Here is a 26490-nt window from a genome sequence, read left to right on the forward strand (position 1 = left end):
TAAATAATGGAGGGATATTGAAATTGGCACTTGTTTGTTGATTGCATCTCAAAAAGCGGTATTTAATTAAGGGGCTTGTACATTATATCGAGCAGCATTTCATTTGAACACTTCGAAATAATGGAAACAATTAGTAATTTAGTAAGTCAACACATTCATCACATGTACATTAGCCACCTTGATTGATGCAAGAATGGAAAGTGTTAAACAGGAAGTAGATTGTGTGTGCATGCAGTTGACAGAAGGCCTCATACCTCCAAGCTACACTGTTGTAAGTAGCTGGTTTGGCTTGGAGCAGTGTGGCCAGACCAAGCACTGCTGCAGGCTGTCACAGTATACAGTATGTACAGGGTGGCAGTGCTGTTGTGTACACAAATTTCTATCTTGGTGGTCAATTTGCATATTAAATTAGCGGTGTGTGGTTACATGTGTATAATATCAACTTTGTTAGTGCAGTTTCACCAGATCCTGCAAGGTCATCCCGACCTATCCCCTCCCCCCTTCCATATTACATGGAGCCAATTTTACTTAGTCGGACAGCAGCATCATTCTGCATCGAAGCAGGCCACATGACATAGCTTCGGGATCACAACGCTGCCATATCCACAGTAGGAGTAGTAGAGCTATTTCTTGACACCTTGTGGTAGACCAACCTCCGGACTCACTGCATTTACATGCATTGCACTGGGTGGGCTAAGTGACTCACTGCTACATTGCACTATGTTATCTGGTGGTTGGTAGATGGTGCTTGGTGGCATGCGCTGTAGTCATTATCGACTGAGCAGAATAAATAGCAGGTTGCAGCTCCTGGTTTGGCAGTGTGACCATTTTGTGAAAGGTGTGTGGGAGAATTTTTTAATTCTCTATTGCAAACTGTGGCTGGTGTATTGGTATGCAAGTAATTATGGCAGGCACCTTGTGCTTTTTGTCTCTAATAAGCATAAACTAACCACGTGCAAGTATTGCCACTTGTAAACCTGCTTCATCCTTCATGTAACTGTCATGCTGTCTGCTAATGGCTACTCAATCAGCTGCCCCACTTAAATGGACAATGATGATAATTGACAGGTTTAAAGGAGCAAGATGCCTTCAACAAAAGAGTGTGATTGCTGTGGTTGAGATGTACTCATCCTAAAAAGTATGTTGCTAAAATTTCAATGTCATATGTTATCAAAAAAATGTGCGGTGGGAGGCATTAAAAGAGAACTTTTGGGTACATAGGCCCAGGTAAAACATATACCTGACGGCACTCTGGCACCAGTCGTGTTGCCATCCGAACCTTTAGACCAACTGTCCTTCATATACAGGTATATGAATGCCAATGGGATTGTGATTTTGAAAGCAAGAAGGACTCTTTTTAAGAAGGATCTCGTTTCATAAATTTGCGACAAAAAAGAATTGTGAAGTACTATTGTGATAAACGCTGGTATGGAGTCACGGCCTCTCAACCTTTCAACCTTCGATTCTTGCCAGGAAAACAAGAGTTGAGCATTTTGACAGCAGAAAGATGCTCAGACTTGTACTCACGCTCAACTGTGAGGACAGGTCAGTCATGGCCTCTCAATCTTTCAACCTTCGATTCTTGCCAGGAAAACAAGAGTTGAGCATTTTGACAGCAGTAAGATGCTCAGACTTGTACTCGTGCTCAACTGTGAGGACAAGTCTTAGGTTCCGGATGGTAAAGTACATGTGCTAGGAAACCAGTGTCACAATAAAAACTTAAAACTCACTTAGAAATGAACATAGGATTACTGACTAAGAAGAAACTCTGTGCACACTGTTAATCATGCGTATAAAACCCGGGCGAAATGTTTCTTTCTTTTGAATTCAAAGCTCACGTACTTCCATATTTGTAAAGGTGTTTGTTAGTCACCAGCATTTGGGCCGACCGTCAGTGCAGGGCACAGACTCTCAGCACGAGCGGCGTTCCCCGAGCAAAAGTGCTGGAAAGGATGTCCCACTATAGCATTCCTCTTCTTCGCTACAATTACCCCCAGGAACGAAAAGGAAGCCGACGGGCAACCTAACAGCTCCTCACTATGAGGGAATCTTAGTACTGCTTGAGGCGCTGGTCGTTGACAATGTCTTGTCCACTACAGCGCATGTCCGAAGACATTTCAATGGGTTCAATGACTTAGTTGACGGGGGATTCGCGTTCGGCGATACGGTAGCACCCTTCGTACTTGGGCAGTACTTGGGCAGCTGTACAAGGGCTCCAGGAAGGAGGTCGGGTGCAGAAGTTATGTCACCGCCAGTGCTCTTCTGGTGCGCTTGGTTATTGGAGGTAAAGGCCCATGAGAGATCGCAGCACTCTTCAGCATGTCTTGCCGTGACAAAAATGGGCGCACATTCAGATGTATCCAGCCGGCATGATAGAATTGTGTCGATGGTGTGTGACGTGTGCCAACCGTACAGTAAGAAAAAGGGTGAAAAGTCGGTGGTGCACTGAGTAGTGGTGTTCTATGCGTAAGTTACGAAAGGCAGAATGACGTCAAATTTGTGCGGTCGGAGGTTACATACATGGCAAGCATGTCGCCAAGCTTAGATTTGAAGCGTTCTGTAGGCCATTGGTTTGGCGATGGTAAGCTGTAGTTGTACGATGAACAGTGTGGCACTCTTTAAGAATGGCTTCAACTACTTCAGACGGGAAGACACGTCCGCAATCTCTGAGCAGTTTCTGAGGAGGCCCATGACACAGGATGAATCGACGAAGCAGAAGCAGGCAATATCGCGCGCTGTAGCTGCCAGGAGGGCGGCAGTTTCGGCATATCGCGGGAAGTGGTCGATTGCCACAATGACCCAGCGGTTTCCAGCTAATGTGAGGGGAAAGGGCCCAAACAGGCCCCTTTAAACGGCCGGGTAGGGTAAGGTAAAGGTTGCAAAATGGCTTGTGAGAGACGGGGTGAAGATTCTGGCGCTGACAATTGGGGCAAGAGCGAACGAACTTCTTAACGTAGCTGTACAACCCTTGCCAGTAGCACTGCTGTCGAAGGCGCTGGGACATTTTGAAAACTCCCGAGTGTGCACACTGTGGATCGGCGTGCAAAGCTGCGCATATTTCAGAACGCAGACAGTGAGGTACTATTAAAAACCACTGGCAACCATCAGGATTATAATTGTGCCAGTGGAGAAGGGTTCACAAATGGCGATGTGATGAGCTTGACGACGCAACGTGCGAGTGGTTGGTTGTGCTGATGAACGAGAAAGCAAGTCTATAAAGGATCTAATCCAATGGTCCTTGCACTGCTCAGAAGCGATGATGGTAAGGTCGAGCAAAAGAACTGTAAACTGGGATAGTGAGCAGCAGACATCGTCATTAGTAAAGGGAGAGCGTGAGAAGGCGTCGGCGTCAGAATACTGGCGTCTGCTGCTGTACAGCACGTGGATATTGTAGTCCTGCAGGCGATCTTGTCCATCGGGCAAGATGGCCTGAGGGATCTTTCAAGGAATGCAGCCAACATAGTGCATGGTGGCCCGTGACTACAACAAATGGACGGCCATGCAAATAAGGCCAAAACTTAGTAAGTGCCCAGATGATGGCCAGGCATCCTTTTTCTGTCACAGTGTAACTCGTCTCGGCTTTCGTAAGCGTACGACTTGCGTAAGCCACAACATATTCAGGAAACCCCTGTTTGCGCTGGGCTAGAACAGCGCCAAGGCCAACACCACTGGCATCTGTATGCACCTCGGTAGGGGCTGTCGGGTCGTAATGGCGCAAAATTGGCAGAGACGTTGGCAAACAACGGAACTTTGTGAAGGCCTCGTCGTACAGTCGCCAACCGTTTATTCGGACCTCATGGGTACTGCGGAAATGTTCGAATAAACAGGTGTCTGAAAAAGCAGATTACGAAAAAGAAAAGAAATCCTTTATTTCCACGCACTTATTCGAGCTCGGCAGTAGGCTTGAAAAAATAGTGAATGCGCCGTTGCACACTGTTCCGTTTACGCACAATCAGATAAGCTTGAATCTCGGAGAGGGTCGTACGGTCGCTATAGGCAGCTGAAAGCACAGTCACTTCTTGTACACGCTCTGCATGCGACGGCAGCGTAGCACACGGTGCGTCATCTTCCGACTCGGAGTCATCATCCGGCGGCGCAGCAGAAACCTGACGAATGATCTCACCGTCGTCGAGTTCTGCGCATGTCAGTACAGCAGTATCAGCACCTGTGAAACTGTCAAATCAGACGGTGTCCGGAATCGCAATGCAACCACTGCGCAGGTCTCGACAGAACATTTTCAGCGTCAGTAGGGAGCACATCGGAAGGCGACAAATCCTAGGCCTCCCGGCACCCGCTTGCCGGCATGCCCCAGCACAGTCTGCACGGGCACTGTCAGTGCCATTAGACACTTGACGCGATGTTTCCGTATGCCGTGTTGGATCACCGCAACCTCGACACAGCACACAAAGCAAACACCACCACGCCGTCATGTCGACACAAGTTGCACAAACGAAAAACGTGGCCTACTCGCAGCGTCGTGCACGAACAAACAAATCAGCTGCTGGATTGTCTTGACATGGCTTACTAAACTGAGGCTGGAACTGCTGTAGCTACGAACCAGGCAGAAACGATGATGATGAGCGGGGATTTGCAGTAGCGCCACTTCGTGGGGCAGCAAGGAGGCTCCGTTCAAAACAAAAATGGGATTCAGCAAGTCAAACCATGCACCGGTCAGAGTCGGTGCATGGTGCTTTCGATCGAGTTGGCACAAGGGGTGTCCGAAAAATCGGACGAGAGGTTGCAAGGTGTCTGAACTTTCGGCAGTTGTTATACATTATGGTCTATGGGGAGAATGGTGGTGCTGCGAAGCAGACCGAATACTAATCGAGCATGTCCAAGTTTTTGGAGTCCGAAAAATCAGTCGGCGACTGTACTCTTATGACCACGAAGTGAGGGGCCCATTGCTTCTAAGTAGATTCGTCAGGGGCAATATGATGGCAGCAAAAGTGCGTATGAAGTGTCTGAAGTAAGAACACAGACCTATGAATCTGCTCAAATCTTTGATGGACATTGGCTTAGGGAATTCGGCAACGGCCCGAAGTTTAGCTGGATCAGAGAGAATTCCATCCTTGGATACAATGTAACCTAGAATTGTCAGCTGCTGAGCAGCAAATTGGCACTCCTTGAGGTTTAGTTGTAGCCCGGCGTTTGTTAAACACATAAAAACAGACCGGAGCAATTGAAGGTGCGTGGTGAAGTCAGGAGCAAAAACAACAATGTCATCAAGATAGCACAAGCACGTGTGCCACTTCAAGCCATGCAGAACTGTGTCCATCATGCGCTAAACGTTGTAGGTGCATTACAAAGTCCAAAAGGCATTAAATTAAATTCGTATAAGCTGTCGAGTGTCACAAAAGCTGTCTTCGGCCGATTGGTGTCTGCCATGGGTACTTGCCAATACCCTGAGCGCAAATCTAGAGATGAAAAGAATTCTGCGCCTTGTAGGCTGTCACTTGCATCATCTGTGCTCGGGAGATGGTAGTTGTCCTTGCGAGTGATCATGCTGAGGTGGCAGTAGTCCACACAGAACCGCGCAAGACCATCTTTCTTCGTAACGAGGCTGTCAGGGGATGCCCACAGACTATTGGAAGGTAGTATCACGTTGCGGCAAAGCATGTCGTCAACCTGTTCATTGATTACACGGCGTTCTGCAGGAAATGCACAATATGGACGTTGCTGCAACGGTGGTTGCAAGCCAGTGTCGATGCGATGTGTAACAGTTGATGTCCTGCCCAGTGAAGATTGCCCTACATCGAAAGAAAAACGAAATTCTTCTAAGAGGCACAAAAGCTGAGACCGCTGGACCAGTGTAAGGTCATCAGCAATAGAAGAACTGAACACATCACTGGGCGATAGGTCCCACAGGGTATGGGAACGGGTTGCAAACTAAAATGGTGCTGGAGCCCTGTGTGATGTCCACTGTCACAAAAGGTAGCAGCAGACCTTTCCAAGTGAGAAAGCGGTCAGATGGAGACAATAGTGCAACAGGTTCTGAGATTCCACTGCAGTACATGGGCACAGCCGTTGACATGTTCGGAGGAACGTAGGAGTCGGCTTGGGCAAGTAGTTCCATAAAAGTGAAGAAATGTCAGTGAGCAGCAAATTTAACAGCGCTAAGAGTTCTATTTCAGCCCGTACGCAGTGGATAATGGCATTGTGGCGCGAGCATAACGTCATGAGAGCGTGAGAAAAGGATGAGGAATTCTATGGCTTATAGAACGTTGTCAATGACCACACGAGCAGTGCAAGCTGCTAAGTGGTGAATATGCTGAGCACTAGCTGCATGGAGGGACAGCCCAGGAAGGGGCGTCGTGACTTCCCGAAGTAAGTGGCAAATCTTAGCGTCCATAACCAATACGGCTCCTGTGTCCATCAGTGTAGATGCACGAACACTATCAACAAACTCTTCGATTACATTCTAAGGACTGCATTGAAGACTTTCACATTTTGACGGTGTCGCAGCCCTTGCCTTTTGGACTGCGATGATTAGTTTTCCTTGTCCCGAGTTACGGGCAAGGTCGCATCGGTACCAAGAGAGCGACGGCAAGGAGATGTTGGGACAGCGGGTAGTTGACGTCAAGCACAATGTCGACGACATAGGCTATGGGGGGGTCATAATATGTACAGTTGGGCTGGCTGGTCATGGGTGGGGCAGTGCTAGGTGGCTGCACACAATTACAAAAACTTGTGACGTGACCGGCGTAGCCTGACACAAAACATATGAGCCGGTAGTCGGGAGTATGCCACCGGTTTGCTGGGGCAGATCACATCCATGTCACAGGACGCGTAGTATGGGGCAGCTGCTGATGTGACTGCATGGCGGGCTGCAGTCGGGGCCTAGCCACGACGTCGGAATAATGGAGAGGCATACTTGGAGAGAGTGGTTAGGTCCTCGCGACAACTTCAGTGTAGCCGAGTGGTGCAGCCACCAGGACCTGTTGGGGTGGCGCAACGACTTCAGCGTAGCTTAGTGGAGCAGCCGCAGGAAAATGCTGGTGCTGGTCTGGTAAGACTCGACGATTTCCTGCGCGATTGTGCAATGGAGCGGAGGCATAAAATTCGAGGCAGGCTGTTGCATACGTGCCAGCTGAGTGAAGGTTGTTAAGGAAAGCTGGCATGTAACTTCCTCCCGGAGGAACACTTTCATTTCTGCAAGCAGCACTGACTGGTCAGAGATGGCAGCCAAGCCAGCAATGTGCTCATTACCCGATGAAGGGCGACGTGCCGGCAAGCGCTGCCTACATAGTTTCTTGTAGCTTTGGTATAGAGTGACGATGTCAGTCACGAACTGGTTCTTTAAGTAGCATGTGAAAAGAATCGTCCTCTTTTCATTACATGTCGGATTTTGTCAGACTCCGACATCGTCATGTTGACTCTCTTGCACAAGTCCAGAACATCTTTATTGTAGCTGGTAAATGGTTCACCCGGTTGCTTGTCACATTCTCGCAAATGCGATTCTGCACGCGGCTTGTGCACAGCAGGGCAATCAAGCACAGCCACTAAAGAGGTCTTGAACCAGCACCACGTCAGAAAATCAGACTTGTGGTTGTTGTACCAGAGACTGACCACACCCGTGAGATAAAAGAGCATGTTGCTCTGTTATGTGGGATTGTCCCATTTGTTGTGGTCGTTCACCTTCTCATATGTTGTTAGCCAGTCCTTCACGTCGGTGTCGTCTGCACCACTGAAAATGGCAGGGTCCCTGTGGCGAGGCACACCAGAGCACATGAGCGACTGAGGAGGCGCTTGCTGGAATGGAATAGGAGGTGTTTGCTGGGATGCATCTTCAGGCATGGTTGAGCATAGGGTTCGGGATTAAAGTTCTAGGATTGATGTTGTAGGCTGAAGCACCTTCCACCACTTGTAAAGGTGTTTATTAGTCACCAGTGTTTGGGCCGGCCGTCAGAGCAAGGCACGGGCTCTCAGCAGAAGCGGCGTTCCCTGAGCTAGACCTACTGGAAAGCACTGGAGAGGATGGCCCACTATAGCGTTCCTCTTTTTTTGCTACAGCTTCATTAAAACCATTTCTGGTAACTTTTTTTAGTCAATGTAACCAGGTCATAGCCCAAAGCACTCCACCTTTAACGAAAAGTTGCTAGATGATGATAATAATAAGCACTCATAATTTTGTCTTTTTCATCTTTATTGTCTCTAGAAGTCCTTCTTATTATATTTCACACTGTAGCTTTAAATTACCTCCTGTGGTAGTGAGTCATTGCTTGGAATATGGAAACGGAAAACTGCCATGAATTTGCTCAAACTGTATCAGATCTCATGCTCGGCTTAGAAAAGTAGAAGTACTCACTGTTGGGCGTGTTGGTAATCTATACTCAAGGAAGAAAGGCACAAACGAACAGGGATGAGAAAGACAGACAGATGGGAAACATAGACTGCGCTCGTCTGTTTTTTCCTTCTTGCTCCTGTTCCGTTGTGCCGTTCTCCCTTGAATATAGAAAAGTAGTTTTCATACACCCACTTAGTTCACAGTAAGCTCCTTGGTATGTCTTTAGAGATAGTGACAAAGGGAGGTTCATATAATATTCTTAGGATAAAATGAGGGTGAGTTATTGAACTTAGCTGTAGTTCCATGAGGAATTTTACTAGGGCCATTTAATGACTATTTACGTAGCTAAAAATGTCATCAGAAAAGTCACAGACTCCAAAAAGGCAAAGTTGTAATTAAATTGACTAAAACTCACAAAATTTAGCAACTTTACTTCTAAGTTGGCAAAACTGACTAAAACGTGTATCACTGATAAGTGATCTCCGCATTGTGCACATGTTGATGTCTGTGAATTATTCAAGACATATTTATGGGTGCTATGTGTGTGTGTTGTATTTGCATTGGGTACTCTAATGTGAATTCAGTTTTGGGTGTGCGTTATAGTCCACGTGGCATAGATTTCTTCTGCACATCTGCTAGGTTCTAGTGCTCCAATTTCTCACAAACCTAATCACACCTCTTAGAAGGATGTGGTCCTCCTGTTCTCCTCTGGGAAAAAAAAATAAAATAAAAAGAAATTTTTTAAAAATATTCCTTCGCACACATCACACACATAATAATGCATAGCCCTCAAGGCAGGCAGTAACCGTTCATGGTTCGAGCCATTCAGAAGTATAGTCTGCATACGGACACCAGATGGCAGCCCTTTTAATTCTCTAATAGGATTGTAAAAGTATTTCTGTCCTTGAATTTTTGGTTGAAGGGGAGTCAACTTGCATGTATTTGCAGATAGTACAACCAGATCCTAGACAACTGCACACCATAGACAAAGAATTCAACCTTGTTCCTATTATACTAATGCCTCTTCTGCACAGATTGAAGACCGCACAAATAAAAAACATACTTGACAAAGTTTGGATGAGCTCTTAGAAGCCAACTGGTACAAAATTTTGCATCACATAACAGGGTATGACAGGCGAAAATTGTGCAACAAAGAGACATTTCTTATACAAAGACTGAAAAAAAAAGAAATGGCCATTATCGCTCACCAGAAATGACACTGAACCGAGAATGTTGAGAACCACTGTGGTTCCTCTGCATGACCTCCGAGATTCGGTGGTGTCCATGGTGCATTGAAAATATCTGAGGCCCTGGTCTAGGATTTGCATCGTAGCTGTTAAAGGGAAGCTGAAGAGTCTGTCGAATTCAACAAGACGCTAATATACGAATGCGGGAACCTTATAAACCATGCACGTAAAATTTTGGGCGTGATTTTTCACTTAGGAATGACTTAATCGCCGGTTAATATTGCACTGTCGCTCCGCCCCCCGTCGAGCGCAGCGCGCTGCTGCTGATGCTGACGATGCGAGCGGAGACCGGAAACCGCGGCGTAGTGACGTCAGCACTGGTGTTCCGCTCCTTCGCAGTCTCCGCGACCGTGCCTGACCGCGCTTGTTTCTGCGTGCGTGCCGTCATAATTTGCCTTGCTCGAGCCTGCATTCATTTGTTTGTGTGTATGTAGAGTGGTAGTTGACGTGCGCAGCATCAGTTGAAGTGGTGGGCCGATCATGCCGGCGTTCTGTGCAGCCTACAGTTGCACGAACACCAGCGGCCGCGACGATGTTCCATTACTCTTGCACGACAAGAAGCTTGCAGCTAAGTGGGAGGCTGCTGTGAATCGAAAGAATTTCAAGCGCTCAAGCACAACAGCGCTGTGCTCTAACCACTTCCGTGACGACGATTACTACCAGAGTTTATCAATAAGGCGTGAATGAGTGAGAGTACGACTTGCTGCTAGCAGGCTTTCTAAACGCAGCACGAAAAGGTAGGGGCAACGAACGCACAAAGGCAGGGCGGGTGCTTGCAGACGGATGGTAACTGGTCTTGGAAGACCTTATGAATACACGAACTCGTCCAAACCTGGATTTTGATTGATTGCTAGCACCTTCATGTTAGCACGCTGAACAGAAGGTAAATGTTCATCTCCCACCCTTGACGCAGGTTTGGTTGCAAACCGCCGTAATTTTTTTATTCGCACGTGCGTTGTGAAGAGCCAACATGCAGCTACCATAATGCAGTGCAAGTGTAAAGTTTTCATGTGTTTGAAAGCTGGCGCACACCAGGACGCTGCGCTCCCCCTCGCACACAGAGATAAAACGGCTGTCTCACGTAGCCGACGGAATTCGCCGCCTTTACGGCTCTGGTTACGAGTAACTTGCGGATGGCGCGCTGATGAAGGCCACTACACATGCTACAAGAGCCGGAAAACTTTTCCCGCATGTAAACCGTCTGTGTAGATTGCCGACAGCTTTGGGGCAGCGCACAAATGCCGACGATCGCATCACTCCTTACATTCCACGAGGAGGCATGCAGGAACATAACAATACAGTAGTTTACCCGGAAACGAACTCACTGGATCGCTGAATACAGCTTTTCAAAAAACATACTCACCAAAGAACATTTCTAACATGAGAAGATGCTAACACTTCGCTTTCGTTCGCGTCGAAAGTACTGCTTGCTACCAGCATCTTTTGCTTCTTGGAGAGGCCGGCTACGTATACATGTAGGGAGCAACGCCGAACTCCTCAGAGAAACTCAAAGTCTAGAAATTTACCATTACCGTCTCACCAAACCACAGCGCCAAACCACCTTGCACCGTGCTTCATGTGTAGCGGCAGCGGCCGGTCCGGACGAACACCAATGTTGACGTCACGAGGCGCCCAACCAATCACAGGCGGAAACGAGGCACGCTAGCTGCCCAAGTCTGCTGCTGCACTTTTTGTCGAAATAAAATCTGTTTACGCTTTCTTTCGCTCAATTTCAATGCAATATTCGAATTAGGAGGGTTGAAAACCATTACGTACAGCTCTTCAGTCATTTTTTCTGGAAAACTCTTCAGCTTCCCTTTAACTACCAGGTGCATGCATTGTCTATGGTTAGGTGCTGTTTAAGAAGTGTTAAGAAAATTAGGAAATTACCAGCCTGGTTCAACTACCAGCTGGTTCTTGGTTCAACTACGAGCTTTGCCAAAATTGCTTCAATAAACTACTCATTAATAACCAATTTAGCCAAAGTTAAATTTCGTTGCACTTAGCCTTTAACAACTGGCGTAAGAGGCAATGCCCTTGAGAGTCGCAAAGAGGTGAGAAAGGAAAAAAACTGAGGCACAGACGGAGAGACGACAGGGTCAACGCTGAGTGTTGCAGAGACAACTGTTCACTGTAATACTCAGAAATCAATGATGTCAGGCTGATGTCATTGCTGTCCCAGTTTGGGCCTGTAATTCAATAAAGCGTTGTTTACTTAGTAATTGGCATTTCTGAACTTAAGGAATATAACCAGTGAGTTTAAAGGTTTGTCTGCTTGTCTAGAATAATTTGCAGTTTCCTTTTAGTTTCCCTCTAAGAGTGCAGTCGAACTCTTGCTGCAGTATTCTGGAAACAAGGGGAAAAGATATGTATTCATACATATTAAGGGGTGCTGACCAGCTTGTAAAGATGAAAACATTTATCATGTGTGCCAAACTTTATCTTCTTGCATACTAAGCATCAAAACAAACATTGTATTTTGTCATGAGTGCTCAGTTTGCACGTGGCATTGTTGTGAGTTGCATACTCTCTGCGTCAGAGGTTTGTGTAATTTATATGAGCATGAGTTGCTTGCCTGCTCATGGCTGGTTACTTATATCACCTGTAGTGGCCTAAAGACATGTTGCGCAGTTATACATCTGCGGTACTGCCTTAATGGCTAGAGTGTTCTGTCATTGGGCACGGGGTTGCAGGTTTGACAGTATGGCTGCAAGGGCAGTATCAAAATAAATATCAAAATAAATTTTTGGTATCAAAATACATTTTTGTGCCAAAGTGCAGTGTCTCTTATAGCTCAGGTACTGCCCAAGAAAGACCTACCACCTTATAGATATTTCCATCGAAAGGAGCGAGCACCTTCACTCTGGACTGTTGTATGTGACAACAAAACACACATACTGTCACTTCTGCAATGCTTTTTGAGCAGTAGCAATGTATGTTTACAACAGTCTAGGGTGCATTATGGCAACACCCAGGACGCTCTCATTAGAAGGGCGTATACAGTATTGTGAGTGCCTGCTAGGAAAAAAAAAAAGAAAGAAGCACAATTTACCTTTAATAGATCTTTAGAACTTGAGTGCATATGGAAAGCTTTCGTCTCTGCAAACTGCCGTTTGTGCAAGCATGCTTTGATATATTTCAGGAGCTAATCACATTTAGGAAAAGTTGCAGCATGCACCTAGGGATGGGATAATTTCATTCAGGCTTGAACGTCAAGCTGCCTTTTGACGTATTGCTGCATAATGCTTGTTAATAACATGTCTCTGTCAGCAAGGTTGAAAGCACCTTGCTTGCAAGTAAAGTGTATAAAAATCAATTTACAGGAGCACAAGAGCAAGCTTACTTGTGTTGGGAATGCCCACACTTATGTACAGCATGGTTGGTTTCACAAATTTGGCGCACTTCTACAGGTGGGATTATTTGAGAAAATGTCTAGTAAATCTCGTTTTATATCATCTGACTGAAGTTTTATACAAGCACTTTTCCCTAATTCATATTAATTTAAATGTTTTCCCCTTCGTTTCCTCCAGCTCTCCCTCTTTAGGCCTCTGAGCCATCCCCCTCCCCCACCCTTATACATGTTTCCCATTTAGTGATATTTTTTCCAGTTTTTTTTTTCTTTCTTCTTAATTATTTTTTTTTACTTTGTGCAGAAAGATTTTCTCCACTGCAGTGTGATGTTAGCTGAGCATCTAACCAGCACCTAAGGCAGTAGATCTGGGGAAAGGGTTTTTCTTGCATGTTTTATCGAACACACAAGAAAAAGAAGTGATATCTTTGGCCACTGAAGAAACTTTGAGGGTAATTGTGAATTAAAAAAGCAATGCTTTGTTATTGTTGTGAGCTGTGGTATTGTTCTATAATTTACTGTTTGTATAAAAATTCATCAGCTTCTTTTTTTCTTGGGAAATTTATTGGCAGTATGTTTTTATAGCTGGTGAAAGAAGCACCAAAAGTGCTTGCAGTCAAATGGAATAGGTCTGATGGCTTACTTCCAGAGAACTTGACTTGCACTGATAACTTGCGTGCACACCCAAAGTTACATGAAGTACCTTCTGCGATGGTTAAAGAAATATTGCACATTACACTGTATGGTAAAGCTACCTTTCTGTTCCAGTGTATATAATCCTCCAAAACTGGGTGGGTAAAATGTCTTTTTCAGCATTTTCTGAATACCAATAATCCGGGTGTCTAAACATTGGATTTAGACAACCTGTGGGTTCAGATGTGTGCACAAGGGCTGCCAGTTGCATATGATAGGAGCATACAAATAGGGCGCTGAAGAATTCTGTAGGAGGCATGTGTGGATGCAAATGCAAAAACCTAGACGCTGCTTCCAGGGGCTGCTGTGCCACCTCCCTTGTGTGTTTGACACTTAAGCTGTGTTGTAGCATGCCGTCAATATATAGATAATTTTTCGCTGAGCTCAGCTGCTGTGCCAGAAACAGCATTGCTTGTCAACTAAGCCTTCATGCACATGGTGTGCTGTCAAGCTATATAGTCTTGGCATAGTGGCTCAGAGTAGGCATAGAGTAGAGGCAATCACTTCTTTGATAAGCCTGTTGTGTGGCCCTTTTTTTCAGCATATCTGTCACCTAGAAATTGCTTTCAAGCTATCAAGGGGGGGTATAAATTTCTTGTTTTGCCTACTGGACTGGTGTCACTTGTACTGAGAAGCCAGGACAGGTAACCATACTTCTACCCTTCTTGGTGCAACATTTAGGAGGCTACGATGTCGCATTGGTTGTTCATGACTTTTCTCATGAAATGATGACACCAAATGAAGCTAAATAGCTTTTTTTTATTTTTATTTGTAACTTATTTTGGCATCTTTAAGGTGTATTTTATTACATTTGGATTTTATTCAGCCTTCCTGCTGTTTCAACTGTGCCATTTGTTTAGTAGATTGATAATAAATTTTCTAAAATAAAAAAAAGACCATCTTGATGCAGTAATAAAATACTTCTTTTCATTGGTTCTAGACTGCATTGATGTAGGGTTGTGTTGGTCAAAGTATTAAAAAAAAATGATGAGGTAATCTGTGTTGCATGTATTAGGGATCTTAACACTTATTCTTCCAAGGCCCAAGCTTATGGCCCCCGTGCAGGTTAATGTGTTCTTACAAATTAAGTTATACAAGGCCACACACTGGATAAGTTATACAATCGTATCTGACACCAGGCTACCTCATTTGCATATAGGATCTTCAGATCAAGTGATTACATTCAGAAATATGAGAGTCAATAGGAACTGTGGTGCTGCTATCATCAACGGGATGTATGACCAGCAAGCCAATCATATTGGTTGCATACAGAATACTTGCTTTTACCTCCACTCTGTTTCTACGTCGGATCGCCTTGATGACTGATGCTGATTGTTGGATGCTTCCTGTGGCTGATGCTGCAGCTGCAGCAAGAAGAGGCATGGTACGTGCCGGGCCTGAATATGAGAGGCTTGGGCTTTGTTTCGCTTGTCCCACGACTCTGCTGCTGCACGAGTGATCATGAGAGAGCTAGTGAGGCAGTGCGACGACGTCCGGCGGGTGGGGCTCTGTGGGGAGAGGTGCACCCTCGTCTGGCAATGGTTGGGAGGTGGGGGGGGTCGGGGCGGGCAGGGTTGACGGCGGCCCCTGTTTGGCCCGCAGGTATCGCTTCGCCGAGATCTGCTACCGTAGGGAGAACGCCTCCCCCAACGGCGCCAAGGTTCCAACGGCCACCCTGGAAAAAGTGGTGCTGTTCTTCCCCGACGTGTGGCGCTGCATGCCCACCCGACAGGAGTGGGCCGACCTGGAGCTGCGGCTGCGCAACGCTGACACAGCGGCAGACGACTCGGCAACGGCAGGCGACGCAGCGGCTCCTTCCAAGGCACTCGGCCCTCTTCTTTGCTTCTACCACGCCTCTCTTCCCCATTTGCTCACTTTCTTGTTGGCACAGCATAGCCATTGGGGTGCCCTGGGCTTTTTTTTTTCTTTTTTTTCTTCATTTTTTACCACATTGGTCATCCATTGTGCCTCCACTGCTCGAGCCATGAATCACCCAGCAGGACGTGCCACTGCTGCTCCAGCCCCATCGGATGGAACCACCAGCAACGTTTGCTTGGGAAAACTACTTACATTTTATGTTATTTGCTCTCTCTCTCTCTTTCTCTCTCACTGAATTTTAGTACAGGTTGTCACTTTGGACATTACTTTATATTGGCCAAGATTTTTATGCCAATGCTTATGGGGCACTCTTGCCTGCTTTACTTTATTTTTTAATATCAAAGTGGTGGTATTGTAAGCCACACTTTGTTTTCAGATGTCAACAGTCATCGCAAGACCAACGTTGGGAAAGAGCCATCTATGTAAATGGGGAAAATAAGGGATTTGTGATCACAAGAAAAATAAGAAGTATGACGTAATGGGGAAAATACATAGGGAGTGGTAACTCAGGGGATAGAGGATAAAAAAAAACAATGAGTAAAAGGGATAAAGATCTAAGTTATGACAAATAACTCTCCTCGGCGACATTTTTAAGTTGTGAACCTTTTTGTTAAATTTTGGGCGTAAGAAGAAATGGTGAGAACAGATATCCAAAACTAAAGTTTATCAAATGTGGCTTTGTTTAGTCGGAACCTCAAATTTGTTTTATAGCGGTGTGTGAGAAGAATAAGGGGAATCGAGGTGCTCAATTTATAGCAGGAGTTCAAAATGTTTATCTTGCACTATATATACATATATATAAATATATATATATATATATATATATATATATATATATATATATATATATATATATATATATATATATATATATATATATATATATATATATATATATATATATAACTGCACAGTTCACATGTGTAGCCTCTCTGTACTGCACTGAATTTTTGTGACAAGTAAACAGTTTTCAACTTTGGCATTCAGCTTCAAGTGTTCCTTTTAGAGCTTTTAAGTAATTGTGTGGTCTACGTAAGCATACATTATATAGTTTCGCACAAGACACACTTAACATCTGAATTTGTTTTTAATGGCTAAATATGCTATTCTTTAGTGTAATGCAGTGTCTAGCATTAGTGGTAATGCGTTGTGGCTGCCATATCACTTGCATCTATTAAACATCGTCAAACACAGCCAAGCAATATTTAAAGCCTATCTTTTGCATTGTAAGGTGGTTTCAGGATATTGCAGCACTTGCTAAGATTAATATCTTCAGCTTTGAAGCCTGCTGTTCATGTGATTTTGCTAGTTTCACTAAATATACTCGAGAACTCCAGTTCATATGACAAGAGGTGCTTCTTTTCAGTTATTGGAATATGTTTTACTGTTTTAGCCTAAGATTTTGACTTGATTTTTTTTTGTAGAAGCCTTAAATTAAAACTAACTTTCGTTATAATTTTTGTACTGTCACAACTCTTTCCGCATACAGATAAAATACTCTGATTCAGTCAAGTTTTGCTTGCCACAAACTCTCCGCCAGTGTTTGTGAACTGCTAAGCTGTAACCAGTCTTTTTTATTTATTGTAGTTATCTAAACTTCATGTGATTTGTGTGGTGTCAAGTTCGTGATTCAATTAGCTTTCTTAAATTGATGCCTAAATATGAACCATTGCCTGCTTCCTCAGTACCCTTGTTTTGTAGCATTATAATGCATAAAAAGAATCTGGCATGGTAGCTTAGTATTATAGAGGTTGGCAAGCATTAATTGTGTAAGGACTGTGCCTCGCCTATATTACTAGCCAGTTTATCTATTTAACAGAGATAGGCGGGCTAGTTGGTGGTCGATATTGGAATGCATCGTGTAACCGCACAAACAACAAAGGACAAAGAAGGAAACACACAGGACAGGCGCGGAACTTCAACTGAGATTTACTCCGGGAAATGCCACATTTATACATGTATCATAATCACACTTGCTAGTCATCAGACAACCATCACTCGACGTTGGCATGCGGGCGTGAGTGGCATAAATTTGCATGTAAATATTTGAACTCTTTATCACTCAATGACACTGAAGAGTTGCTAGTCATCAGACAACCATCACTCGACGTTGGCATGCGGGCGTGAGTGGCATAAATTTGCATGTAAATATTTGAACTCGCGTAAGCAGCTCTTCAGTGTCATTGAGTGATAAAGAGTTCAAATATTTACATGCAAATTTATGCCACTCACGCCCGCATGCCAACGTAGAGTGATGGTTGTCTGATGATTAGCAAGTGTGATTATGATACATGTATAAATGTGGGATTTCCCGGAGTAAATCTCAGTTGAAGTTTCGTGCCTGTCCGGTGTGTTTCCTTCTTTGACCTTTGTTGTTTGCGCGGTTACACGATGCATTCCAACAGTTTATCTAAACTGCTAAATGTTCAGCTGCATACTCGCATGGGACTGCAAGATGCTTATTTCATACCTAGTGCCTGATGATACATTTATTTTGTTGCATTTTGATTCGTGCTGTCTGAAAAAAAAAAATACAGGAAGAAGAAAATGCTGCAGAGGAGACCAGCGTAAAGGAGCCGACTCATTATGCTGACTTGGACCCTAAAACTATGAAGGTAAGTGTCAGTAACCTGTGATGCTCCATTTTCTGTGTGCAAATGCAATAGCGTTCAAGTAGAGAGGGCTGTTTGTCTTAACTCGTGAGACAGCAGTGGCAGCCTGTTTAAACTGCATTTTCCTTGAGCGCACATGAATAGACCATAGATGTCAGATGACCTGCCTACTTGTATGATATAAGAAAATGCCTGATTTTTAGAGCTTGTTTATAAATTGGTAGAATAATTGTGCGGTTTATCATTTTTGTCTAATTTAACCCTTTGTATCCCAATGGCAACAAATATGGCCATAATAGAAAAGAATGCTGTGAATCTCATGTGTGTTGCTAAACTTTAATACCACTTGCACTTTTCGAGGCACTTCGATGCTTCCAAATATGCCTAGTAGATGCCACTGACTGTCCTGACAGCAGTGCTGCCAGAGAAAGAAAAATGGGATTTTCCTCCAGGTACTCAACTTACTATCTACCTGAGCTTTCTTACAACTCGTAAATAATTATTTTGCATTTATTCCGTTGTGATATTTCTTGTATGAAGGAGCAATACACAAGGACCATTAACTCCTATGTAAAATTTTTAAGGCAGAAGCAACTAGAAGTATTTTTTTGCCCCCACATTGTGTTGCATCCACGTATGTTGCCACCAGGAATGTGGGGTTCCTAACCTTCACATGCAGCATTGTGAGGCTGCCTTTTTGGTTGTACTGTATCACAAAACATGATGAGATGTAATAGTAATTTTGGTTCTTAGTGCACCACATTATCATTTGCCAGTGTAGATTTTGTGTGTGTGTTCACGCATGCACCAGTGGCATAGCCAGAAATTTTGTTCAAGGAAAGGTCCTGTAAGCCTCTCTCCCCCACCTCCTCCCCCTTCTTTCGTTACGCCCCTGATGTAAAAGTGGTTTTCTTTTAAGGGGGTATGGTATGGTAAACCTCCCAAAAAATCAAAGTTGCAATTTTGGCACAGAAAAATTGACTGCACTATGAGGAACAAACCTGCGGAAGCACGACTTCGAGCGTCCGCTCAAAGTGGTTCAAATGTCGTGCCGAAGTGTGCCGTGCGCCCTGGCGTTTAAAAATAGCAGGGAAGGCCGGTTTGTTTATCATTGTCGTTCGCGGTTTTGATCGTTATGGCATGGTCTTTTTTTTTTTTTTTTTCTTGCTTGTGTTTGTGTGTGGTAAGTAAATGATTTGTACTAAAAGATCATATATTAATTAAAGGAAAATGACACATCCACCCAATCGTAGCAATTGCCACAAAGGAATCCCATACGGGTTCCTCAAACGAAAAGCGTCGCAGTTAATGAAAAATTCTTCCTCATCCAGGGCTTGAACCCAGGACCACCGCCTTTCTGGGGCAGCCACTCTACCATCTGAGCTAACCAGGCGGTTAGCAGATGGCAGGGCGAAGTTGAATTTGTTAACAACTCGAAGCAAGAGTTTGACGGAATAGCCCTTTGTAGGAACGAACTATTACATCAAACTCTTGCTTTTGCTTACGTGGTCGTGGTCGCCTCTGTTTCGAGTTTTAAACATTTTACTTGCCCAGAAGATGGCACGATCGTCCCGCAAATGGAGCAGAAAGGACTTTCAAAGGTAATGGGTCCTCTGAGCAAATGTACTATTAATGGACGAATACAGAACACCAATGAGTCGCTCAACCAACTCATCTGGTGCCACTGCCCCAAGAAAACTTTGTCAGTGCTTACACATTGAAGACAGAAACTAAAGATGCTGTAGCCTACTACAATGACGGTAATTCTGCACAAGAAACTGTTCTGGAGTCCCTTGGTCCATTCCAGGTCTCTCTTGTAATATTGTCCTCGACAGGATGGACAAAGGGCGTGTTGACAGGGCAGAATTCTACGACTCTGCCGAGAGCAAGGAAGGACGACAGTTAAAAAGGAACAATAAGAAGGCTTTTGGAGACACCTGCAAGAAAGGCAGCAGTGAAATGTATTCTCCTGGGGCATTCTGAGCATCCACAAGCAGTATTCGAGCATAAAACTTGTATTTTTCTCAAATTGCATTTTAATGAATTTTTCAAATTCAGTGTACCTTTTCTCAGAAAGTATTCATCCCATTCCAGTGAAACTTTGTACACATGTACTACAACCAGTCATAAATATTCTGAACTAAAAGAATCTCTGATGATATGAATGATAACACTGGAAAGATTTACACTGCAAGAAACCCCGCTTGTGGCTTCGTGCAAATGGAGTTCAGATATAATCTATGGGTATTTAGAATAACACTGTGTAATATCACCACATTCCTCTCCTTGGTTGCAGAGAAAAGGTACATAAAAAAACTAAACACACCTGGAATTTTGGGAGTGGGCCACAGGAAAGTCACACCATCTAAACACAAACAAAGTGTCTTGTGTTGTACCCAAGAGCATCTTTTGTACGTGTGTGAAATTTGGTGCAAATATCTGCAGCCATTTCTAAAATATTACGTTAAAACTAACATGTACCATTTACCCTACCATACCTCCTTAATGCAATACGCTATCATTTTGTAAATGTAGTTAATGTAATGAACAAGAAGAAAGGAAACTTCTTATGATTTGACCACGCATGCGTGCACGAAGAAAGGAAACTGAACGGCCCGATTTTTGTTAACATGACCAGGGTTATTAGCTGTGGTCGAAATTGAAGTGTCGAAAATAAATAAAAGGGAAATGAAAGTGGATGAAAAGATAACTTGCCATCAGTGGGAGCTGAACACACAACCTCCGCATTTAGCGTGCGTTGCACTACCAAAATATATGTACGTAGTACATGATGCAGTCGACTCTCGTTACAACAGACCCTGATAACCCGACAAAATATGTCCGTTTTATCCGAAGTCCGTAATATCCGGAACACCTCACTTCTGAAATTTTGGTCACGATGTGTAACAACGTTCATGCAAAAAATCAGTGATAAACGTCCAAAATAAAAAACAAACAAAAAAAAATGTAGTTTTGCCCGAAAGGCAAAGTATCGATTGCGATAGCTAATTAGTAGGCAGCTATGCAAAGTAGAGATAGTAGTTTTGTCAGCCATATAAAGTTCTAAACATTCGCTTACTAACTAAATTAAAAAGCACAGTGTCACGCACACAGGTAAATATGAACACATCTTGCTCGATGACCGCAAAAAGTCGCTGTCAAAACGGTGGAGTGAGGAAGCACGGCAACAGCAGCGAGCGAATTGACCATCATGTTGTCTCTCGCACCAATGCGAACTAAACGTTGAAAGCACAGCACATACGAAGCTACCAGCACTCTGCATACACTTTGGCCGCATCGCAAATCACTTTCAAGATACGGTGGCCGTGCCGTAAGCAGCAGCCGCCGGAGTAGAACCCCCTTTACCCCCCCCCCCCCCTGCCTCGCGTCCAAAAGAAGTCGGTGCACTTGCCCCCCCCCCCCCCCCCCCCCCCCGCCTTGCTCCCTTACGCGTGCTATATTGAGCCGTGATTGTCGGATTACCCTCACAAGTCAGTTGTTAGCCTGTGTCGGCATGGAAAAAGTAAGTTTCATACACCCGATTTTGACTAAAATTGCCGCTATTTTCGTCTGCTGTAGTCGATAGTCCGTTGTAGGGCAGTCTGTTAAAAGCGAACTTCGTGGCATTCATAAAATAGGTAGGTTGAAATATGGTCTGTTATATCCGAAAGTGTGTTCTATGTGGGTCCGTTGTCACGAGTGTAGATTGCATATACATGCACTGGCACACAGAACAAAGCTTCAGTAAAAAAGTGCAAAATGTATCTTTGCTTTGAGGAAGATGGTCCAGCAAACTGTTTCTATAGGTTCCACAAAGAAGAACCCTGTATTCCTAGCTTACATGTTTGGGCATGTTCATTTTCTTAAATGAATGAGGTTAATTAAAAGAGGTTTATTTTTGATACAAAAGCATGAAATGGCGCATTGAGCGAAAGAGATGCTGTCCCACTTCTCTAGCAGCACCTAAAGTCTCTTTGGCTGCGATGCCACGTCACGAGCACACCTAAATGAAGCACAGCGGGTGAAGGCATCGCTGCGACGACAAAACACTCGCTCTTGCTCTCGGAAGCCTGTGTTATCCACGCATTCCTTATGCGCATTAGCTCTCGCCTGCATATAAATTTCACCTCGGTATGGCCAAATCAAAATGCGCCAATGGTCTCAACACGCTCGCTTGCCCACGAGGAATTCATAACTCAAAGGACTGCTCAGCAGCGTTCACTTGGACATTAATGCTTTCGCACTCGCAACTCATAAGAATTGCTTAGGTGTCCTCAAATATTTTTTCTTTGTGCACCTTCTAAAGGAAAGTCAACCATTAAATATCTGCTTCTTCGACTGCGAGCAGCATTGGATACAAAGGGTTAAGGTAGAACTAACCTTCGAAAAATATACAGATACAGTCGTTCACCAATTTTTTAGAGCATTATTTTTTCAGATCTGTCAATTATTATACCTGCCCTCAGCAGCGACACTAACTTATGGAACCAGTGTATAAACGGCAGCCATTATTTCGGCTGCTGTTATGTGAATAATTCATGAATAAACTTGATGAATATTTCTGTTTGTGCTTAAATGTGGCACACTGCAACTAACGAGCAGTGTGCCCCTTCACAGCATCCCTAGAGAACAAAGGCAGTGGATATTTAATGAACAATCAACATTTAGGGTAATCATACAATGTTTAGTATATTTCATCTAATATACTAGTGCTTTTTTGGCTTTGATGGTAGTATTTTTCATATTCCAAGATTGGCAAGTCTAGCTCTAGATGTCAGATGGTCCAAATTTCTGATCCCCGTTCCTCATTCCCCATCTCCTGCACGCAAGTTGTGCATAGGAGCTGGGACTCATGTACCTTTCTTCTACAATCCATCATTCCAACATAAACACAAAGCTGTGGGAAACGGTGAAAATGTAGTGCAGAAAGCGACAGAGCTCATTATGCAGCATTATTGGCTAAGATGGCAGCATCAACAACTTTGTTGTACTAGACTTCGTGCAAAACTTGCCTGCTATGGTCAAGTACATGTCACAAGTCAAGAACGCAGGAGAGGCTCCTCCCCAAAAGCAGTTCCATCTACCCTTTGTTCTCCAGGAGATGCAGGAAGAGAAGGCATCTCAGCTGTTCAGCAACAATGAACATGCTGCATTCATACACCTTATGCTCAAAGAGCCAAAATTCTCAATCGCTGAGAAAGTGGGTTAAAACAAAAATTTATTGTTTGAAAAGCGACTAGAAGAGGTATTTCCCCGTACTCTCCTTGTGCACCACTTTCCTAGAAAATGCATCTTGACAGGCTGAGTGACCTGGTTGACCCCTTCACATGAAGGCATGGGCATCACACTTCATTAACAGGAAGCTTCCACAGCAGAGGAATTTCATGAAAAAGAAACACCTGAGCAAGATAGTGGACATGGGATACCTAGGAGAACGAAGAATAGGGAGAACAGGCATGTGTAAAATGTTCCCTTTGAGGGTTACTTGTTGCTGCATTCTTGAATTATCACCGATTGTAGTGCTTGACACCCGAGTATGACCTGTGCTAGGAGAAACATTGAGTGTTAAACACTGTTTTGATTCTATGTTAGCAGAGAGTTATTTGTATAAAGAAATTATTTTAAAATGGTGCAGAGACGTAGGCAAAATGGCTTGACGTAATACTCTACAGTGGAACACTGCAATAAAAGGTTTAAATAAAAGGCATAATTATGTATGTTCTAGTCACTGCTGAGTATGTTCTGTTTGATGAAAAATTATTTTACCAGTAGTGGGGCTATTGCTTGTGCGTACATATGTAAGTGAGTGAACTACAAAGTTGTTTTTTTTTTCTAAATGGTGCTGCTTTCCTTCCGTTTGTTGTCACATACACACTAGCGGAAAAACATGCGCGATGCAAAAGCTGCCTCGCGGCAGTGTTTTTGTGCTGCAGGAAAGGTCGGTTCTAAACCTTTTTTGCTTTCCGCAGCAGCAAGTGAGTTGCGAATGCCAGAAACCAATGGGAGCGGCCCCTTCAGTTACGTGCGCGGGGGAAACGTGTCATACGGACCCGCCAACCGCTCTATTCGTACTCTTGTCTGGTTCAGCAGGACCGCTTGTTTCGCATTATTTTCTGCTGGCGTCAGCTCTCGCTCACACTTGTTTTGGTTGGCTTGGATGGTCTCGTATATGCAATCCGCCTCTTTCATGGCGAGATGGCGCATGCGCCCTGCCCTAGCGGATTAGTCGTGAAACGTTTTGGAAGGGTCGAGCGCGTGGCCGCGCGCCGCGAAGTCCCCAGAAAAAAAAAAACACGCTCGGGCGCGCGTTGCTGCAAACACTCGTGCCGTGTACTGCGTTGAAACTATCGGTAGCTCGACATCGGTGCGGTGCCGAAAACGTGCGTAGCGTAAGACCGCAACTCCACTTTAATAGAGAAAGTCGTCAGGGCATCGTCAGAGTTGTCTGGACTGCACTGTGAGCCAGGTAGTTGCCGCCTTTCATGAATGGCTCGATAATTTAACGAAAAATCCGTGCGTTACACTTGGGCGACACTTAAGTACATCACGTTGCTGACGAAGTCTTTTTGCAGCATCGGTCCTCACTTGCTGGTGGTGGCAGCGCGTTCCTGACTGCACGTACTTGTAAGGCCAGGGAACACTGGGTCGATACGAGACTGACAAGACGCTCACTCCAATGATTGCCGGACTATTGTGCGTCACTGAAACCTTTTTATTATGCCAGGTCGACAACGACGCAACCGACGAGCGCTATTTGTACTGCGACAGGCTTTCTTGTCGAAGGCACCGGCAAAATCACCGTGCTGAGCATCGTTCGACCGAACCCTGCGCGATCGGCCGTTGGACCGACAACACAATAGCGACAGCGTCTTTGCTTGTATATATAATTAATCATGCTCAAAATTAGTCGAGCACGCCTACCAAGTTGAAATGCACAAGCTTTAACCCTCTCAAGCCGTGCCCACGAAGTTTGAGCCAATGTCGATCCTGTTCAGCGAAGGTTAACCTGGCGCCGTCGAGTTCGTGCACTTGCTACTGGCGGACCTGAACTGAAATGTAAGCAGTTAGGTGGAACGAAACTTCTTCTATAGTTCAATTCTGGCCTTAGTGATTTGAAATCAGCTACACTTCACTTCGCACGGCGCGTACACAATAAGCGGTAAGCGACGACACAGCGCTGTGCCAACACCTGTACGTCACCCTACCTGTAGGCTGTCGGCCGCATTCGCTATGTGTATGGGTGGGCCTGTACGTGTTGCTTTGCCGATACATGTCTCAGTTTCAGAGATGCACTGTTTGCTTCTACGTCAAGCAGCAAACAAGAAACGGTGTATTCGGTACACAGCAGCATGAACAACCGCCTCGCTCAGTTATACTAACGCCGTGTGAGCGATAGCATCCACGCGTTTTCGTGAGAGAACAACATGGCCTACAAATGAGCACTTATGTGAGTATGGCACGTTAAAACTAAGTATGATGGAGTTAAAGAAAAGCGAGAAGGAGTTAACAGCCCGTAATATATGTACCTGGATCACAGTTGCCATTGTTTAAGTGGTTCGGCCACTCATATTTACTCGTCTCGGTGTAACAACATGGCACATGTGCGCAAATATGCATGTTTTGATACATTTTGACACTATTTCATATCGGCGATGGACCTTGTCCACAATATTTGACGATAAGAACTACCTGCGGCTGTAGATGTAAACGTGTGCACTGCTCTAATAAATCCGACGCAGAAGGCTGCGCTAAAATAATTTTTGAATATGCGAAACGTCTAAATAATGTGTAAAAAGAATACAAAAAGTGATGTCCAAGTGCAGAAATCAGTGAGAAATTCCAAGGCAGCCGTGCCGCCAAACGGAATTCAGCGTGCCTTTATCGGCCGCACTGTTTGCAGAACAGCGTACTCAGGCCTGCTCACCCAGTAGTCATTGAGTGCTACATGGCTTCAGGAACGACATGCTGTCCCGAAGAAGCCATTAATAATGATTCGCAATCCACGAAACTCACAACCGACACGCACTCGAAGTAAGCGCAGGTACACAAATCAACCGGCGAAAGCCCAAGGACCCTTCCAAAACGCTTTCAGCGGCGTGCGGCAGAGGGCAGCACAGGAAAATGAAAGAGGTGGATTACAATGACAAGTGGAAAGACTTCTTAAGACGACAGCCTTTCGTCACCTGCCACATGTTTTGATTTAGATTGTGGGGCAGTGCATGCGTTACTGCTAACACAACATTTAACAGCTTGCTTCAGCTATACTCAAGGGGGAATGTCACTATATATTTGCCATCTGTTTCTGTTTACAGCCAGCCGATGCCAGTGATAATGTGGGTGGAGTGCTGCTTGGACCGCTGTTACAGCAAACGCAAGAAAGAATAGCTTTATAATAGGATTGTTACATTATCCCTGCCAAGTTTCCTG

The 26490-nt window shown here is 44.6% G+C and overlaps 1 protein-coding gene across 4 annotated transcripts in view; it reads left to right on the forward strand.

Moving 5' to 3' along the window:
- LOC126547179 (cell division cycle and apoptosis regulator protein 1-like) overlaps positions 1-26490 on the forward strand; it is a 261069-nt gene that overhangs the window by 155792 nt on the left and 78787 nt on the right. For all 4 annotated transcript variants that reach the window (XM_050195056.3, XM_055062798.2, XM_055062796.2 and 1 more), the window contains 2 exons: positions 15176-15395; positions 17989-18066. In XM_050195056.3, coding sequence (XP_050051013.1) covers positions 15176-15395; positions 17989-18066 — 298 coding nt within the window. The remainder of the gene's footprint in view (positions 1-15175; positions 15396-17988; positions 18067-26490) is intronic.

The sequence above is a fragment of the Dermacentor andersoni genome, chromosome 1 (assembly GCF_023375885.2).
Source record: "Dermacentor andersoni chromosome 1, qqDerAnde1_hic_scaffold, whole genome shotgun sequence".
In the NCBI taxonomy this organism is placed as follows: domain Eukaryota; kingdom Metazoa; phylum Arthropoda; class Arachnida; order Ixodida; family Ixodidae; genus Dermacentor; species Dermacentor andersoni.